The sequence below is a fragment of the Neoarius graeffei genome, chromosome 22 (assembly GCF_027579695.1).
Source record: "Neoarius graeffei isolate fNeoGra1 chromosome 22, fNeoGra1.pri, whole genome shotgun sequence".
NCBI classification, from domain to species: Eukaryota; Metazoa; Chordata; class Actinopteri; order Siluriformes; family Ariidae; genus Neoarius; species Neoarius graeffei.
Window position 1 is genome coordinate 43266837 of NC_083590.1, and position 20887 is coordinate 43287723.

General features: G+C 40.8%; 1 protein-coding gene across 10 annotated transcripts in view; it reads right to left on the reverse strand.

Annotated features, from left to right (window-relative positions):
- Positions 1-4478: 4478 nt before the first annotated feature.
- The window catches only part of gnb3b (guanine nucleotide binding protein (G protein), beta polypeptide 3b), a 48922-nt gene continuing 32513 nt past the window's right edge, over positions 4479-20887 (reverse strand). For 2 of the 10 annotated variants that reach the window (XM_060904834.1, XM_060904835.1), the window contains exons 2-9: positions 13179-13259; positions 12744-12889; positions 11995-12058; positions 8345-8501; positions 7502-7568; positions 7063-7264; positions 5554-5770; positions 4479-5390 (exon numbers count right to left, since the gene is read on the reverse strand). In XM_060904834.1, the coding sequence (XP_060760817.1) occupies positions 5284-5390; positions 5554-5770; positions 7063-7264; positions 7502-7568; positions 8345-8501; positions 11995-12058; positions 12744-12889; positions 13179-13235 (1017 nt within the window). In that variant the 5' untranslated portion in view covers positions 13236-13259 and the 3' untranslated portion in view covers positions 4479-5283. Of the gene's footprint in view, positions 5391-5553; positions 5771-7062; positions 7265-7501; positions 7569-8344; positions 8502-11994; positions 12059-12743; positions 12890-13178; positions 13295-14737; positions 19211-20887 lie in introns of those variants that run through there. The other 8 variants (XM_060904827.1, XM_060904831.1, XM_060904829.1 and 5 more) reach the window with 7 other exon arrangements.

Below are 20887 nucleotides of genomic sequence, written 5' to 3' on the forward strand. Positions count from 1 at the left end.
GAAAGGCGGGGTACACCCTGGACAAGTCGCCAGGTCATCACAGGGCTGACACATAGACACAGACAACCATTCACACTCACATTCACACCTACGGTCAATTTAGAGTCACCAGTTAACCTAACCTACATGTCTTTGGATTGTGGGGGAAACCGGAGCACACGGAGGAAACCCACGCGGACACGGGGAGAACATGCAAACTCCACACAGAAAGGCCCTCACCGGCCACAGGGCTTGAACCCGGACCTTCTTGCTGTGAGACAACAGCGTTAACCACTACACCACCGTACCGCCCATAATATTTTTGCTGCTGCATTCAACCCTGATTCCAAAAAAGTTGGGACAAAGTACAAATTGTAAGTAAAAACGGAATGCAATAATTTACAAATCTCAAAAACTGATACTGTATTCACAATAGAACATAGACAACATATCAAATGTCGAAAGTGAGACATTTTGAAATTTCTTGCCAAATATTGGCTAATTTCAAGTTTCATGACAGCAACACATCTCAAAAAAGTTGGGACGGGGCAATAAGAGGCTGGAAAACTTAAAGGTACAAAAAAGGAACAGCTGGAGGACCAAATTGCAACTCATTAGGTCAATTGGCAATAGGTCATTAACATGACTGGGTATAAAAAGAGCATCTTGGAGTGGCAGCGGCTCTCAGAAGTAAAGATGGGAAGAGGATCACCAATCCCCCTAATTCTGCACCGACAAATAGTGGAGCAATATCAGAAAGGAGTTCGACAGTGTAAAACTGCAAAGAGTTTGAACATATCATCATCTACAGTGCATAATATCATCAAAAGATTCAGAGAATCTGGAAGAATCTCTGTGCGTAAGGGTCAAGGCCGGAAAACCATACTGGGTGCCCGTGATCTTCGGGCCCTTAGACGGCACTGCATCACATACAGGCATGCTTCTGTATTGGAAATCACAAAATGGGCTCAGGAATATTTCCAGAGAACATTATCTGTGAACACAATTCACTGTGCCATCCGCCGTTGCCAGCTAAAACTCTATAGTTCAAAGAAGAAGCCGTATCTAAACATGATCCAGAAGTGCAGACGTCTTCTCTGGGCCAAGGCTCATTTAAAATGGACTGTGGCAAAGTGGAAAACTGTTCTGTGGTCAGACGAATCAAAATTTGAAGTTCTTTATGGAAATCAGGGACGCCGTGTCATTCGGACTAAAGAGGAGAAGGACGACCCAAGTTGTTATCAGCGCTCAGTTCAGAAGCCTGCATCTCTGATGGTATGGGGTTGCATTAGTGCGTGTGGCATGGGCAGCTTACACATCTGGAAAGACACCATCAATGCTGAAAGGTATAGCCAGGTTCTAGAGCAACATATGCTCCCATCCAGACGATGTCTCTTTCAGGGAAGACCTTGCATTTTCCAACATGACAATGCCAAACCACATACTGCATCAATTACAGCATCATGGCTGCGTAGAAGAAGGGTCCGGGTACTGAACTGGCCAGCCTGCACTCCAGATCTAAATACCCATAGAAAACATTTGGCGCATCATAAAACGGAAGATATGACAAAAAAGACCTAAGACAGTTGAGCAACTAGAATCCTACATTAGACAAGAATGGGTTAACATTCCTATCCCTAAACTTGAGCAACTTGTCTCCTCAGTCCCCAGACGTTTACAGACTGTTGTAAAGAGAAAAGGGGATGTCTCACAGTGGTAAACATGGCCTTCTCTCAACTTTTTTGAGATGTGTTGTTGTCATGAAATTTAAAATCACCTAATTTTTCTCTTTAAATGATGCATTTTCTCAGTTTAAACATTTGATATGTCATCTATGTTCTATTCTGAATAAAATATGGAATTTTGAAACTTCCACATCATTGCATTCCATTTTTATTTACAATTTGTACTTTGTCCCAACTTTTTTGGAATCGGGGTTGTAATTTAATTTAATACACTTCATATTTATTTCCGTGCTGTGCGAAATTGCAACGAAATTTCGTTTGGTGTACACTTGTTGCATACTCAATGACAATAAAGGTTGTCTAAGTTGGCAAGTTAAAAGACATTTTGAAAATTTCAGCACCACTGAATAAATAATCCAAATGGGTGTGTACATTTTTTGACCCTGTATATATAATTTTAACCCTGTATTGATTACCCAAAATTACTAGAAGCTTATGCATCAAATTTTTTTTCCCCTTTTAAAGATGTAGGTTGTACATTCTGCTACAGAAAAAGAATAGTACGGTACAAAGAAATCATTGAACACCCAATATTGCCATGACATTCATGTCCATGATGAGTGTAACTAAACTTCTGAAAGTTTACAGTAAATGAAGGTCATTCTCAAGTTTCCATAAAGAAGAAAAAAATTGAACCAACAAAATTATGCTGATATACGCTCACTGGCGACTTTATCAGGAACACCCATCCACCTGCTGTTTGATGCAGTTCTCTAATCAGCCAATCCCTTAACAGCAGCACAATGCATAAAATCATGCAGATACAAATCAAGAGCTTCAGTTAATGTTCACTTCAAACATCAGAATGGGAAAAATTGTGATCTCAAAGTGTGACTTTCACTGTGGCATGGGTGTTGGTGCCAGATGGACTGATTTGAGTATTTCAGAAACGGCTGATCTCCTGGGGTTTTCACACACAGCAGTCTTTAGCGTTTACACAGAATGGTGTGAAAAACAAAGAACACTGAGTGAGCAACAGTTCTGTGGGTGGAAACGCCTTGTTGATGAGAGGTCAGAGGAAAATGGCCACATTGATTCAAGCTGTCAGGAAGTTTATAGTAACTTGTGTGTGTGTGTATATATCATATCATATCATGCTTTACAACTGTGGTGAGCAGAAAAGTATCTCAGCATGCAACAGCAGAAGACCACATTGGGTTCCACTCCTCCCAGCTAAAAACAGTAATCTTAGAATCAAGAACAAGTTCTGATTAAAGTGGATGGTGATTGTAATGTCAGTTCAGCACATCTCATCTCATTATCTCTAGCCGCTTTATCCTGTTCTACAGGGTTGCAGGCAAGCTGGAGCCTATCCCAGCTGACTACGGGCAAAAGGCAGATGTACACCCTGGACAAGTCAACAGGTCATCACAGGGCTGACACATACAACCATTCACACCTACGGTCAATTTAGAGTCACCAGTTAACCTAACCTGCATGTCTTTGGACTGTGGGGGAAACCGGAGTAAACCCATGCGGACACGGGGAGAACATGCAAACTCCACACAGAAAGGCCCTCACCGGCCACAGGGCTCGAACCCGGACCTTCTTGCTGTGAGGCGACAGCGCTAACCACTACACCACCGTGCCGCCCCAGTTCAGCATATGGTTATTGTTAAATTTGTACATTCTAAAAGTGCAGTTACTCTGGAAAACTACACTGGACTAACTATTGTGAATTTTTCTGGTATGTTGAGAAGTTTTTACATATAGCTGCATTTTGTGTGAATTTTGTGACATCCTGAGTCATGGTTATTACACTCCTCTCCTGCCTTCTCCTCTGCTTTTGGAAAAATCTTGCTCAACTCTATATATAGACAGAATTGACCACCACCTGCCTTCTGTGAGGTCTCAATAAATGAAGAGCTGAAAAAATCCAGTTAATTCTCAGACTTCTATATGTGTTATTGCACTTAACATTATATATAGACAGGAGTGTTTTATTTCAGTAGAGTATTTGGTAATTAAATGTAACCCTTTGTTCATTGTTTATCATTCAACTGTTTTTAGCACTCAGTTAATTCAGTTACTCTATGATAATTAAAAATGTTTTACTTTAGTTAATGTTTCATTTATTTTAAATCCCCAAATCCCCTAAATAAATTTTTAAATCCCCAAAAGTATTAAGTTGCACGATAAGGCCAAAATGTTGTACACCCCTGACCATCACAGCCATATGTGTTCGTTGGACATCTTGTTCCAGTTTTATTCTCTTTTTGCTATTATAATAAGCTCCACTCTTCTGGGAAGGTTTTCCACTTGATTTTGATGCATGTCTGTGGGGATTTGTGTTCATTCAGCCACAAGAGCATTAGTGAGATTGGACACTGATGTTGGGATGTTGAGGAGGCTTCAGTTCCATTTCATCCCAAAGATGTTCAGTGGGGTTGAGTTCAGTCAGGGTTCTGTGCAGGACACTCGAGTACTTCCGCTCCAACCTTCACACACCATGTCTTCATGGAGCTCACTTTGTGTACAGGAGCATCGTCATGCTAGAGCAGGTTTGAGCTTCTTAGTTCCAGTGAAGGGGAATTGTAATGTTACAGCAAACAGAGATGTTCTGCATAATTATGGTGCACATACTTTTGGCCATATAGAGAATATTCTCATTTGATTTGATTAATTATTCTTAATGAATTACAAAGTACAAACGTTTGGAGTGAAGAGTTATTGATAATCAGGGAATAACAGTTTCAGTCATCTGATAACCATCTAACAGTAGGACACACAGTGCACATATTGTTTAATGCAGAATTCTTAGTTTATTAGATTTTCCACAGCCATTTCAATTATTTTTAAGAGATCCTGTGCCAGTGTAAGAGAATGACATAATTATGTACAGTTGGTGTGATGAAATTGGATAAAAGTGATTATGTAACAGAAACATTTTGTCATACAACAAATATGATGTTTCATCTGGAGGTCAAAGGACATGAGAGAAAGGAATTGACTGATTTTTTTTTTTATTATGTGTCACATCTGGAGTTCAGCTGAGTAAAGACAAAAGGCCCAGACAAGTTTCATTTCTCTTCAATAAATCAAAATCCTAGACATATTCATGTTGTAGGTAAACGTACATTGTGGTCTGATATTAACTCTGCATGTTTCCTGTTATTTATGATATACATAACTTACATCTCACCAAAGTCTGTAATAGTCTATAAGTTTCTGTAAACCTATCAGTTTTACCCAGTACAATAAAATATTAATTCATGTATTTAACATTTATTATCTTCCCTTATGAGCTTGAGCCTATGCTATTTTAGATCTTGGTCATGAGGTGATTATATATTTCAACTCTCATGTTAATATGCTACGTCTTATGATGTTTGAGAGGACATTTATATTACTTCATTAATTTCCCAGTATTCATAGGTGGGAGAAAAAGAGAGACTGGGAGAGAAAGAGTTTAGTGACATTAATGTTTGACAAGTGCCATGATCTTTTTCATGACTTTCTTCTTTCTTAGTCTCTCTACTTCTCCTCTCCAACTTTATCCTTCCTTTCTCTTTCATTTCTTCCCCCTCCTCCTTCCCTTTTTTGGGGTGGTTGGACCAGATCAGTTCCAGACCTTTAGAAAGCTGTCCCATGAGCCAGTGCACACACACATGCCATCCAGTGGTACTCCGATGCAACTTACTCTGTTGTCATGCCCAGACAACACTCCTAAAAAGAGGGCACAAAAAGGAGTTGAGTATAAGTTGTTTACTTTAGGTCTCGCTTACCTACCATCCATGTACTGCTACAATCCAAGTCTCCACAAGCACTTTGTACCTTTCTACACAATGCAAACCTGTTTAAGCTCAGCCCTACAGTTTTTTCCACTCACCCACTTTCTCTCCCTTCAGCAAGTCCCAGATGTTGCAGTTAAAGTTGTCATATCCAGCAAATATGAGTCGGCCTGACATAGACAGGGCCAGGGACGTCACAGCACTGTTTGCTTGATTGTCCTCATAGCACATCACCTCCTGATCAGCGCGAATGTCAAATATCTTGAGGGTACAATCGTCTGAGCCAGTCACAAAAGCGTTTCCATTGTTCAGGTACTAGAAGGAAAGAACATAGATCAAGGAGTAATTCAGTATAGCTGAGCTTTCCACACTAAAGGATTTTTTTTCTCCTTCATGAGCTGTACTCTCTCCATAAGAGAGTTTAGGGTGTCTTATGTTTGTCTTTGTGGTACTTTTCCACTCCACACCCCAAAATCTGGTTATTTAAGTTTGACCTAATAGTCATTTCCATAGATATTATTATTATTATTATTATTATTATTATTATTAAATCACTGTGGAGTCGCCAATGGCCCTCACTATGGGTGGAAGTAAATTTTCTGACCTCTGCTTTGCACTTTTGAAATTAATATTTTCTATTATTCCAACTATACACCTTATGACCACTATGGTGACGTGAATAACACTGATGATCTCATGACAGTGGCACCTGTAAAGGGGTAGAATATATTAGGCAGCAAGAGGACAGTCAATTTTTGAAGTTGATAACATAATGATGTAAGCAGGAAAAATGGGCAAGTGTAAGGAGCTCAGCGACTTTGAAAAGAACCAAATTGTGATGGCTAGATCACATCAGGCGGTACAGTGGTGCAGTTGGTTAACACTGTCGCCTCACAGCAAGAAGGTACTGGGTTTGAGCCCAGTGGCCAATGGGGCCCTTTCTGTGTGGAGTTTGCATGTTCTCCCTGTGTCTGTGTGGGTTTCCCCCACAGTCCAAAGACATGCAGGTTAGGCTAATTGGTGGCTCTAAATTGTCCATAGGTGTGAATGATTGAGAGGAGAAAACCTTTATAATAATCCAGTAGAAAGCAAAGGGAAACCACTACTGTAATTCTTCCTTAGAGACTTTGATGGCTGAAGCCATCATAGCAGTCACTGCAGTGATATGCCAGAGAGCGATCACATCAATTCTGATTCCTTTCTGTTTTAGCCAGCATTAACTTTTTCAGCAGTTAGTGCTACAGTCGCTGTTCTGTGGGATTGGACCATATGGGCTAGCCTTCGACACCCATGACCCTGTCACCGGTTCACTGGTTGTCCTTCCTTGGACCACTTTTGGTAGGTACTAACCACTGCATACTGGGAATATTCCACAAGATGTGCTATTTTGGAGATGCTCAGATCCAGTCATCTCGCCATCACAAATTGGCCCTTGTCAAAGTCACTCAGATCAGTGTTATTCACTTCACCTGTCACTGGTCATAATGTTATGGCTGATCAGTGTATACACCAAGATTGAACTATGCAGAATGTCATGTAATACTACCAATGTTAATTTTATAATAATTTGTTCGAGTATGAATCACATCCCCGACCCCTGCACTCACAGCAATGGCATTGACGTCGCTGGTGTGGCCCTGGAATGTCTGTTTACATTTGCCATCCCTGATGTCCCACAGTTTAGCCAATGAGTCACATGCCCCAGAAATAAATGTGTTCATATCAGGGGACAGAGCCAGACACATACAGTCACCCACATGGTTAAGAAAAACGGTCTTCTGTTTGCCAGACTCTATATCCCACAGCACACTAGAAGAGAACAGGGTTTAAAGAGCAGATAGAGGGATTAATCAGTAAAAAAACAAACTAGCATTATCCCAGTGTACAGATCAAAGATCATATTTATGGAAACTTGACTAGTGCACCCACTTGTCAAAAAGAATCCAATACAATAATTTGGAGATAGGAGCATTTGTGGGATTGTTTAGAAATCCTTAAAGCACTAATGAAACCGTGCTATATTTCAAATGCAGTAACATTATTTACCAGGTGGTGTCACCGGAGGATGTGAGGATTTCATTGTCACTAAGAAAGCGGGCACAGGAGAGATAACCTGTGTAAAAAAAGAAAGTGTCACTGTGTAAGAAAGAAAGAATGTATTTTTAAAGTAGAAATATCCATCCATTATCCGTAACCGCTTATCCTATGCAGGGTCACGGGCAAACTGGAGCCTATCCCAGCTGACTATGGGCAAGAGGCAGGGTACACCCTGGACAAATCGCCAGGTCATCGCAGGGCTGACACAGAGACAAACAACCATTCACACTCACTTTAGAGCCATCAATTAGCCTAACCTGCATGTCTTTGGGGGAAACCAGAGCACCTGGAGGAAACCCTGGGCTTGAACCCAGAACCTTCTTGCTGTGAGGCGACAGTGCTAACCACTACACCATTGTGCCACCCCAGAAATATCCATCAAGTAATCTGTAATCCATGATCATGTTTAAGGTGCTAATAAGAAGTAATCTAAAACTACAGCAATCCTTTTTTTTAATATAGAGGGGGCACTGTGTTTTGAACTCATGTGACCACTACACTGTTAACTCTCTGTGCAGAAAAACCTCTGCAAATTTACCATTAGTGATCCCTTCAAAACCCATTGTGTCATACTTGGAAGCTTTGAACAAAATATGCCTTGCCAAAATATCATCAATTTCATGTTACAGTTTAAGATCTATGGCCTAGGATGTCACCGAATTGTGGCTGATAGTTTTTGGAATATCATTAACATCGAAAATAGAGACTCGCTACTTAACGCAGAGGATTCTGGGAAGGATGAACTGGACCCTTGAAGAGAAAGCATTGATGGCAAAGTGTCTTCCATGTTACCTGTGTGTGCGTCTAATTCCTTTACAATCTTAACGATGGGCGTCTTCAGATTGTATACAGTGCATAGGTTGTCAAGACCACCACTGGCCACAAGGTTTCCAGAGGGGGAATATCCGCAGGTCATCACCCATGAGGACTTCAGAGGAACTGCATTGATCTGGTATGTAAAGAAGAATTTGTTTTTCTGTTTTGTTTAAGTTAATATAGGAAAAAGAGGTGGGATAGAGATATAGCCATATGTCTGTATTCAGTAGAGTAGCACAGATTAATGCTTCCATAGTTCTTCACACCTTCAGATGCTTTTGGATGGTATGGAGAAAGGCAATTCCAAAACATCTGCACTGAATAGTCAGCAGTAATGCATGAATGAATGTAAGCCATGAACTAATGGGAGTTGTGACTCTGTGATACTGTACCTTCCCACATATACACTCACTGATCACTTTAATAGGAATACCTGTGCGTCTATACATTCATGCACTGGTCAGTTATTCAAGTAAAATGGACATTTGAAGATCAGATAAACTTAAACTGTCCTGTTTCACTGAGTCTAAGCCCACTATAGCCTCAGGTTACTGTTACTGGCTGACAGGAGTGGAACCCAAAGTGGTCTTCTACTGTTATAGTCCAAGTTGGACTATAACAGTAGAAGACCACTTTGGGTTCCACTCCTGTCAGCCAGTAACAGTAACCTGAGGCTATAGTCCAGGGGCGGACTGGCAATCTGCGCGTTCTGGAAAAGTCCAGAACAGCTGTCCGGTCTATGGCCGTCAGCCCTGTTCAATAACCAAAATTTTCAGTCTATCAACTTACAACAGGTGGCACTAAGACGATAATTTATCCGTCAATCATTATTCCATAGGCCTAACAGCCAACAAAGAAGAGTAACGTTAGTGTCTGTCAACAGAAAGATGGCAAGCAGAAAACATAAGGAGAAAGGTGGATGGGAAAAGTTAAAACAAAAGAAAGTGAAGTCACTTGAAGAAGATGCTTCAAAATGTAGAAAGCTCACAGAGCTTTTTTGGCAGCAGTGCAACTGCAAGCAGCAGCAGTAACGTTCATGTCACGTTATCACCGAGCGAGACTGAGAACCAGGTGGACATCCAACCTGACCAACCACATGCTGATGATGATAGTCATGATGAGGGGCAGGCAGCTGAGGGAATTTCACCGGAGGAGGAGGTACCCGGTAAGTGACGACATAAAACCATAGCATAAAACAGGTTACGTAAAGGCCACTCATAGACCCCTCTCATAGTAGGCCAATCTTCTATTGACTGGATTTGCAGTGTGATGATGAGAAATATGTAGTTTATTGCTGTCAAAACAAACACGTAACTACCAAGCAAGCCAATTATAAATAGATAGGCAAGCACAAATGGCCGCGATTTCATATGTTCACCTCTGCATAATTCATGCAGATTAGGCTCTTTATGTTCAAGAGAACCAAAGCTCTAGCCTATCATTAACCAAAGGTTTGAGGGGGAGAAGTGTTTTCCATTTTGGCACTATTTATCTTTGTCTTCTCTTTCGTGGTGCGTGGTGGAATGTCTGTGGAATAGGCTACAAATGTTGTTTGAAGGATGATTGGTTGAATGGTATCATAACTAATCACAGCAGCATTACATTGTGCAATTTGTTAATAGCCTAATTTTTGATCTGTTTGTCAGGCTTACCTACCAAAAAATCAGCATAATATTAAAACTATAAAATGTGTCAAGCAGGCTAATTCTTACACAGAATAGACCTAAAAGGCTAAAAATGTAATTGGGATTTAGGAAAAACCTCCAAATCTGTTTTATTCTTCTTGTCTGTAGCCTACGGTAGGTATCAAATGCTATGTTTATCCAAAGTTTTGGCTGGTTTTTAAAAATAGAATTTTGAGGTATAAGTACAGGTTTAAAGGCTATCATTCCAAATAATACTATTAAACAAATGTTAATCAAGCATATGTCAGTACACAGTGTGAAGGGTTTTCCTAGATGCCATTGCATAGTTTAGATATAATCAACAATAGCATTAGCATCCAATTTCATCTTTTCAATTGTTTGTTTATTCAGGTTGAAGATAGTGGCAGCTCAAAAGATGACAGGGAGAGTCCAGGAAAGTGCCAGAATGAGTGATCAGTGCCCCAATATTTCAGCCGCCCCAGTTCAGACAGTTACAGCCTGGAGCAGTTTTTCAGTTACCACCCCCAGCAAAAGCCCAAAAACCTGTTCATCTGTTAATGGGTTTTGTTATGACAAAAAAAAAACCTTATGAAAATAGTTCATCTGTGTGGGTTTTGTTATGACAGACAATATACCACTATAGCACTTTACTATAGCACTATAGTATAGTATACTATAGTATAGTGGGCCTATTTGGGGGGAAAGTCCAGGGCTGTTTTTTTGGTCCCAGTCCGTCCCTGAGTCCAACAAGGTTTTCATGTTGTACATTCTGAGATGCTTTTCTGTTCACCACGGTTATCAAGAGTGATTATCATAGTCTTCCTGTCTAGCCCAAACCAGTCTGGCCATTCTCATCTGATCTCTTTCATGAACAATGTGTTTCCATGCACACAACTGCCACTCACTGGAAATTATTTTATTTGTTTGTTTGTTTTGCTACATTCTGTGTAAACTTTAGAGATCAGCAGTTTCTGAAATACTCAAACCAGCCTTTGCTCAAAGTCACTGACAGGTTGTATTTCCCCTAACCTTGCTGTTTGATGTAAACACTAAGTGAAGCTTTTGGAGATGAGTATCTGCATGATTTGATGCACTACTGCCTCATAAGTGACTAATTGGCTTAGATAATTGCATGAATTACATCATTATTACTCTTTCAACATAACAGCAATATTATGTTTCAATATCATGAGCAGTGTCATGTTCATAACATGTTCATATCATGTTCAATAATTCCATTTATTACTTTGCAATATCATTGAACAATACACATTTCATGTGTAATATTATTTTCCTGCTCTTCTTTTTTCTTCTTCTTGGTTTACTTACTTTTACTAAATGTATCTGACTTTTATTGTTATTCTATTAAACACTGTTGTTATTGATTACTCTGTTGTTTTTTATTCTTATGTTGTAATCTCTGAGCATCTTATGACCATGGGTACAGGTCTTCCTATGAAAGTCCAAGGCATTTATATATTTACAGACACTGCTGGTGAATGTTTATGGTTTAAGAATCATTGTTTACAGACAGGTAATCTCCACCTGACAGATCAGGGGGATCATGAATGTGTACGGTTCATTTGGTTTCTTACAAGTGCACACAATTGCTGTATACCAGTTAGCTGGAACAAGTTGTGTTTTTGTAGAAATGTAATGTATTTCACAGGTCCTATTGAATGACGTCAGATACATGCCTGAGGCTAGGCACTTTGCTTACATAAATGGGTAAGTGTTTGGTGATCTTGTTGTAAACCAAGACTTATCAAATAAAAATGACTCCAGATGTAATATAAAGTGTGTCATATATTAGATGAAAAGACTATTGAACTGATAAATACAATGAAATCCTAGTAATTAAAACAGTAGATTTAAAAAAGTGTCATAGCAAATATACTGTGCTGTACAATTAATGACCATAATTCCAAACCAGAAAGATTGCACTATAGATTTATCAGCGCATCTGTATATTAGTCTCACCTTGTTTCCTGAGTGCGTATCCCAAATAAGGAGTTTTCCATCCTGTGAGGCACTGACCATTAGCCTGACAACAGGAGTATACAAAAAAGGTAGAGAATGGTGAAGAAATGCACAGTAGCACTGTTAATTTATTTCATATTTTTTCCAGCATAATGCTATATTATTTACTGCTGAAACAACGCTATGTGAATACACAAAATATGGACCCATAAGACACTGTATTAGTACTTGGATCGCAATTAGCCCCTCAAAACTTCAGTATGATCAAATACACACAATGAGTAAATGAAAAAAAATCTCTGCTTCCTTCGTTTTCAGTGAAATCTGTTAAGTCTGAGGCTATTTCAGGCCAGAGTGTGATAATTGATCTAACTAAGCATTAAAGTGGATTCAAGATGACCAGAAGATGATGGGAGACTGCTGTAAGGAAAATCCTAACTAGGCTAGGTGGATTATGGCTTAACTGCAGGGGACAATTACATGTAGAACTATAGCAGTTGGTGGGATACTGAACTCATTTAAGACATGATGTTAGCTTTAAACACAAACTAGAGGAACTAAAATGAGTGTCATACTTCAGCCTACATTATACAGTACATCACAAACACAGTGCTGTCCTCCTGTCTTTACAACTTTAAATCTTTTACTGCAAAATGTTTTGTCACACTGTCCAATGAAAACAAATGTAGATCAATTGCCATTAAAAGTATTGGCACATCACATTCACTGGACTGAGCTCCCCCCCTCACCTGCTGTCTGTGGCCCAGTGCAGGGCATAGATTTTGGCCAAGTGGCCTTTCAGTGTCTTCCTGGTCTTCAGCTGTATGGTGGGCGTAGCTGTCACCCCAGAGGCAGCAGCAGCCAAGTTTGTGTCAAGAGCTGCCTTTCGTGCTGCCTATTGGATGAATTAATGAATTACAGTTGTGTTACAAAGCATTGTAGATGTATGAGGAACAGAGTAAGCACTAATGATCTAATCTCATGGAAATCTCATGAAAATTCAGTGCTTGCTTTTTCTTTTTATTCTGGAAATGTTGGTTAGTCTTGTAATCTGAACATTAAGAAACACACGTGTGTGTGTGCACGTAGACATTCAAACTTGCACACAGCAGCAATAAAAGTCTTTGTGATAAATGCTGCATTTTGATTCTCAGTGCTGGATTACAGACATGTGGAAACCCAACCTCGATCTGTGTCTTCAGGGATTCAACCTCCTTTTTCATCTTCTCCATTTCACCCATGGCAGCAGATGATGGCTGTAATTACTGATGGGAATGAATAGATATCTGTATAAGGCGACCTGGACAATGGTGAGACAGAAAATAAACAAGAGCCAAACTGTAGGTTTGAGCAGAAGGATGTGATGGTCTTATGATATGAAAACAAATAGTTTAATCATTATATTGTTTTGCTTTTGTCAACAAGAGTAAAACCTCATACACTAAATGAGCTGGCCTCACCATGACAGCATCAGAACAGTGGTTTACCACTGTACATAAGAACAGTGGAATTATGTATACCAAGAAGCAAGCTAGCTTATTATAATTGTTAACTTTAGATGATTTCATAAAGATAATTCTGCTTGCCAGTGTCTTTTTTTAAAGGGTATTTTGATGTCACTAAGCATCTAAGAATGTGTGTGGTTTTTATAATTGTAAAATAATTAAGGACCTTCGTTAATGAAGATAAATTGACATTTGAACAGGATATAATCCAGTTTCTAACACTAAATCCACTATCTAAATGCACATTTTACAATTTGGGAATATCTTTAATGTTGTTAATTGATAGCAGTACTATAGACACCATTCCTATAATTTAATTTCAGGTTGTATTTTTTGAAACATACAAATGAATATTTAAAAGGAGCAGTGTGTTAATGTTTCCACTTGGTTCTTTGTGCAAGTTATCAGTCTACTAATGAATCACTACATACTGACCTATTTAGGGGTAAATTAATAACTAAACCTCATTAATAAATACAAACTTCAGACACTGTGTAAGGACATGTACAAAGCACCATGATTCTGCTTTTTGTCGCATTTTGTTGATGTTAAATGTCTGGGAGACAAAAGGAATCAAAGGGACAGGGAGTCAAATCAAATCTCCTGTCATCCAATTACTAACTGCTTCTTACTTTTGAATGGAGACTGGGGTTTGAGATGCTTTTAAGAGATTCAACATGCTCTTAAAAGCTCAACAGATATCACACATATGTAATCATGATGCCACAACAACACTTTTTGCTGATTAGGAAGATGATTATAAAAACTACATCATTGTTTTTTATGATCATCTGTGACTTTCAGTCATCCTTACGATGTATAATATGACATTTATGATGTCTTAGTGATGATTTTATTAAATATCCACACAGATTCAGCTCAAGTTCCCTTCATCTTTCCTGCTGTGATTATTAATCATATACTGTATGGGAACCCAAAACTGAACATAAAACGTTCAACAAATATCTCAATATTCAACCTTGTCCCAAAATGACATTATCTTGATGCCTCCCTTATTAGCAAATGAGCTGCATGTGATGTCACTGAGACATGGTTTGCACAATGTTGTTGTTGTAGGTATGTGCTATGTAGGTCCGTTTCAAAAAGTCTCAAAATTACTGTTGAGTTTAAAACAAAGGTAAGATAATGGATGAAAAAACACTACTCACAATAACCTGCTACAGAATGATTGCAGTTTGGTTCCACTAAACCTAAGAAGAGGTCCAAAATTCACTCACCTTTTTTTTCCAACTCAAAGTGCCTTTTCTCTGTTATTCCTGAAGAATTAATGTTTCTCTTCTTAACTGAAACACCGCTTTTTAGCACACCTCAATCCAACAGACTGTCCTCTGAGCTCTCTCAATCTCTGCCTTTCATGTGTTCCTTTATGAGACTGGTACAGGCAACTTACCTATGGAAAAACACACTCTTTTTCTTTCCCTTCCTCTAGAGAGGAACAGATGAGGATTGGATCGGATGAAGGAGATCAAGGATGAAGGGATCAGCTTAAAGATGGAAACTGAGAGAAAAGATGAGCAATAGGAAGTGAACTGATAGAGGAGGGGTGATTGAGAACAGGACATGGAGAGAAGGTAAACTGAAATTAAGAATCAGTGCAGAAAGGACAGACAGAGTAAGATTCCAAGCAGAAAATATTAAGTGAAAAGTCCATAAGTATTTAACAATGCAAATGAGCTACAGTTTGGGGTACTGCTTCTGGTATGGGTACTGAGCTTTAGCTTTCTAATTTCCGAAATGTCTAGTTAGTAGATTATTTTGTGACACAATCAGTGAAAAGAAGGATTAATTATCAGTAATATAAAAAATAATTAGTAGAACTATATGAGACCTTTTTTTGCATTATTTTTGCCAAACCTAATGGGTTGATCTTACTTAATCAGGATCTAATAGGATTTCTGGAGAATCAGCAATCCTATTAAGGAATTAGAGCAGGTGAATCCGAGCAGGTGAATCCAAGCATGTGTCACCACTGACAGTGTTAGAGAGAGAGAAAGAAAGAAAGAAAGAATGGCATAAAACACCTAGTACACAGAATAACATTTAATTAACTTGTTGGCCTCATAGGCAGCAGTACTAACAAGTGCGATCCTTGTTAATAAAGGTAACTTTATTCAGCTCCTGAAGTTCTACAGCTATTTCACTCAAGTTCATCAACATCCTGAACCAGATGTCCTGTGGACCTTTCTTGCAAGCTGTTTTAACAATGTTGTCTTTCATAAATCAAGAAACTGTTGCTTATAGTTGACATTAATAGTCACCTCATAATATTTTATAAGGTTTACTTTAGTTTCTGGTTTTGTTCCATTCCAGAAAGATCAGAAAATCTCACTTGGCACTCTATTAGAAACTAGTAAAAAATTTTGGGATGCAGTCGCACTGGTAATCAAAATGGGGCAATTTAATCAACATTTCATTATAAAAGTTCAGACCAGGAGTCTGACACATACCCAGGCCACCTCATACACCCCATACTGTAATGTATCTCCACTGACCACTTTATTAGGTACCCCTATACATCTGCACAATCATGCAAATATCTAATTGGCTCATCCTGAGGAAGTAGTGCAATTTATAAACTCATGTAGGCATGGGTCAAGAGCTTCATTTAATGTTCACATCAAACACCAGAATAGAGGAAAATGAAATCACAGTGACTTTAACTGTGACATCGTTGTTGGTGCCAGATGGGCTGGTCTGAGTATTTCAGAAACTGCTGATCTCATGGGACAACAGTCTTTGGAGTTTATACAGAATGGTGCAAAAACCAAACAACAAACATGCAGTAATCATCAGCGGGTGGCACGGTGGTGTAAGTGGTTAGCACAGTCGTCTCACAGCACGAAAGTTCTGGGTTCAAGCCCAGCGGCCGGCGGGGCCTTTCTGTGTGGAGTTTGTGAGTTTGCTTTGGTTTTTCCCACAGTTCAAAGACATGCGGTTAGGTTAATACGGGATGGCCTTGGGCTGAGGTGCCCTTGAGCGAGGCACCTAACTCCCAACTGCTCCCTGGGTGCTGTTAGCATGGCTGCCCACTGCTCTGGGTACGTGTGTGTGTTCACTGCTTCAGATGGGTTAAATGCACAGAGGAATTTCACAAGTGTGTGATGAATAAAGTTGTGCTTTTCTTTCTTTCTGTGAGCAGAAATACCTTGTTAATGAAAAAAAGTCAGAGGAGAATGGGCAGAATGGTTCGAACTGACAGGAAGGCTACAGTAACTCAAATAACCACTCTTTACAACAAGCATGAGCAGAAAAGCCATGACTATGAGTTCACATACAGTACACTTCACTGCCCCACAAGAGAATTATATGTTCCTTGTAGTCATTGATGTTCATCGCAAGTGGCCAGGACTAAAGGTGTTGTTGAAATATTTGTCCAGACAATGAAACAAGCTCTTCATTCTTCTCAAGTCAATGGCTCTCTAAACCAATGGCTTAACACATTTGCGTTGACTTACAGACACACTCCTCATGAAACCACAAAGGTCACACCAATGTGAGCTATGTAATGGCGATTTTGTATTGGACTGGATCTCCTGAGACCTCCAAGAGCCAAGTACGTTGTACAGTCACAGCAAAGGGTTTAGGTAGAGAGACCATGTAAAGTCAAGCACAAGAACTTCAGAAAAGGTGAGCGCGTTTTCACTCGGAACGACTGCAAAGGAGAAAATGGATCCCAGCTATTGTGATTTTGCAGACTGTTCCTGTATCCTGCAAAGTTCAAACCCAAGACAATGTGATCTGGAGAAGACCTGGTGCTGTCCTCTACAAAACCTGGTGATCTACTCCATGTGAAAGTAGACTATAATGGTGGTCAGGTTCTGGAGTTGTCCTTCAACATCTCCCTTTGCTGTTGTGTGTTTATATATATAAAATTAGCTTTGAGCACATTCTATTCTAGCTGATCAGCTTGCATGGCCTGAATCCCTTTTCTGTGGATAGTGTTGGAATATTGTTGGCACAGCATTGGATTCAAGTCTAACATGACCTGCGTAACCCAAGAGCTCAGCCTGTAGATTCCTTTCAAAGCAATCAGGCACAAAATGGTCCTTGCAAGCAACAGACTTTCTACCAAAGGAGAGTGTTTCTAAAGTGTAACTTGTGACCAAGTTATATAGCCACTGTTGAGCAAGTTGTTTATGTTGCTCGGTTGTCAGCAATGGAACACAGGAAAAAATGCTTTCCCTTAGATATCATGTTTATTACTTTTGCAACAATAGGCTTAGCACTCCTCTATTTTTCAACAATCTTTTGTACATCTGGCTACATCATGGTGTCAGGAGCAGTGAGCCAATCAAGATACAGGAAAATCAAGTCAAGTTTATTTTTATCGCGCTTTTAACAATAGACATTGTCGCAAAGCAGCTTTACAGAATTTTAGTGACTAATTTTATCCCTAGTCTATCCTTAGTCAATCCCCCAATGAGCAAGCCTGTGGCAATGGTGGCAAGGAAAAACTTCCTCAGACGACATGAGGAATAAAACCTTGAGAGGAACCAGACTCAAAAGGGAACCCATCCTCATTTGGGTGATAACAGATTATAACATTTTAACAGTTTTAACATGGTCTGTTTTGTTGAAGTTATAAACTCTTCATTGATGGAAACTTAAGTGCAAAACTGTTCATAATAACTGCAGTCCTAAAGTTAGCAAGTCAACTGTAGTCCTCAGCCATAAAAGCATTACTGTAAGTGTCCAGAGCCATCTTCCAAGTCCGACTTTCAACTGTCCATATGGGGCCGTCCTCCACGGGAGTGATGTGATGAAACTCCAATCAGACATAGGGCATCAGGGTGGATCAAGTACGTCCGAGGAGCAGAAGAGGTCAGCATCTTGATCTCAGGCTTGACATGTAACTCAGAGGGACAGACAGAGTTTTGGGGGGGAGCAAGAGAGAGAGAGAGAGAGAAAACACAGGTTATTAGGTATGCCCAAAATCACCTGATGAGTAAGAACAGTATACATTTTGTGCTGAGTGCAAGCAGGGACTCTGGCAAAACTAACTATGACGACATAACTAAATCAGGAGAGCCAGAAGGTAACGCAGGCATGAGGGCGCCCCGGGACATAAAGCAGCCAGCCACTACACCATCAACAAACTCAAGTGAGCAAGTGAGTGGGGGCTGACAGCATCCATACATCTCAGTTTACCAAAACACTCTATGCCTGAGGACCCTCCAGATCTACTCCTTTACTTAATAAACTTAACAAAAGGCTTGACTAAACAGTTATGTTTTCAGCCTAGACTTAAACGCTGAGACTGTGTCTGAGTCCCGCACACTACTTGGAAGGCTGTTCCATAACTGTGGGGCTTTGTAAGAAAAGGCTCTGCCCCCTGATGTAGCCTTCACTATATGAGGTACCAGCAAATAGCCTGCACCTTTTGATCTAAGTAGGCGTGGCGGGTCATAAAGGACTAGAAGTTTGCTCAGGTACTGTGGCGCAAGACCATTCAGCGCTTTAAAGGTCAATAGTAGTATTTTATAAACAATACGAAATTTGATTGGGAGCCAATGCAGTGTGGATAAGACGGAGTGATGTGGTCATATTTTCTTGTTCTAGTGAGAACTCTTGCTAAGTGCATAAACAAGCTCCAGTTAGTTCAAAATGCATTTTGAACTAACTGGTGTTAGGACTAGGACTGTTTTGGCCTCTAGAGGCCGCTGTTATTTCCTTTTCATGTCGTGTTTATTTTGGCCTCTAGAGGCCGCCACTGTTCCTGTGTTTTGTGTTTGTGTTAATTGCCTAATTATCTTCACCTGTGTCCTTAATTAGTTTGTGTATTTATACCCCTGAGTTCAGTCCTCTTGTCACGGAGTCTTTGTGCTGTTATGTTTATCTCCAGTTTCCTTTGTACTGTGTTTTTTGATCTTCTTAGCTTTTGAATTTTTGCACTTTGCTTTTCTTTTGGATTATACTCTTTGGTTTTTTTTTTGTCTTTTGTTTTGCCCTGTATATAGTGTATATAGTTTAAATAAACCTTTTGATTCTTTTTCTACTTCCGCCTCACGCCTCTGCATTTGAGTCATCCCCCTGGTGGCCTAGTGGGGGTTTGCTGGATTATCACACCAACGAACCAGGTTCGAATCCCAGCAAAACCCTAACAGAAAGACTCCGTCCTGACCGACTCAGCAGAGGCTGCTTCAACTGTCTACCCGGCCAACCTTCAGGGAATTATGGCAGCTTTGACACGCTTCGGAGCGACCATGGACGCTCATGGACGTACGCTCACCAGCCAACGTGAGGCCCTCGCTCGCCACGAGGAACTGCTTCAGCAAATTGGGAAAACCCTGGCACAGCTGACATCTCTGCCTGCATCTCCTGCTCCTGATCCAGTTCCTGCTCCTGATCCAGCTCCCACTCCTGCTCCAGTGCCTCCTGCAATGCTGCCTTCTTCACCTCGCGAACCCAGCCTTCCTGCACCACAGAGGTATGACGGCAAGCACAGTGAGTGCCGAGAGTTCCTTACCCAGTGTCAACTCACCTTTGAGCTTCAGCCTACCACCTACACTACGGATCGCCGCAAGATTGCCTTTGTGATCACCTTATTAGCTGGTAAGGCGCGAGCCTGGGCTACTGCTATCTGGCAAAGACAGGGACCTGAGTGCTTTGATTTCCAGCTGTTTTCTGAAGAGATGCTTCGGGTCTTCGATCAGGCAGACATCAGTACCGACGCAGCCCGAAAGCTCATGTCCATCCGGCAAGGAGGAAGCGTCGCAGATTACGCCATCTCGTTCCGAACACTCGCAGCAGTAAGTGGATGGAACGAGACTGCCCTGGTGTCAGCCTTCCACCATGGTCTGTCTGACCCCATCAAGGACGGTCTGGCCTCTATTGGATGCCCAAGTGACCTCGAAACCCTCATCTCACATGCTATTCGTCTGGACAACAGGATGAGAGAACGCCACCAAGCCTTGAGCCCCCCCAGCCTCCCTACCTCTACCTGGAGACCGTCTACCTCCTTCAGTGACTGTCCAGAACCCATGCAAGTGGGTCGTACTCGCCTCTCCGCATCTGAGAGGGAGCGCAGAAGGAGGGACAAGTGCTGCATCTACTGTGGCAAGCCTGGTCACTTCCGAGCATCATGTCCCGAACTCTTGGGAAAAGGACCGCCCCGTCCAGCCGAGGGAGGGTTGTGACGGGGCCTACCCTCTCTCCCGGACTCCCTGGCCAAGGAATCTACATCCCGGTCTCCATCTCCTGGGGTGAGTCTGTCCACTCTTGTCAAGCTTTGATAGACTCAGGGGCGGCTGGGAACTTTATGGATATTCACTTCGCCCAAAGCATCAATATTCCGACTGCACCTCTTGAAGTCCCACTGTCTGTGTCTGCCCTCGATGGCCAAGCGTTAGGTGATGGAAGAGTCACCC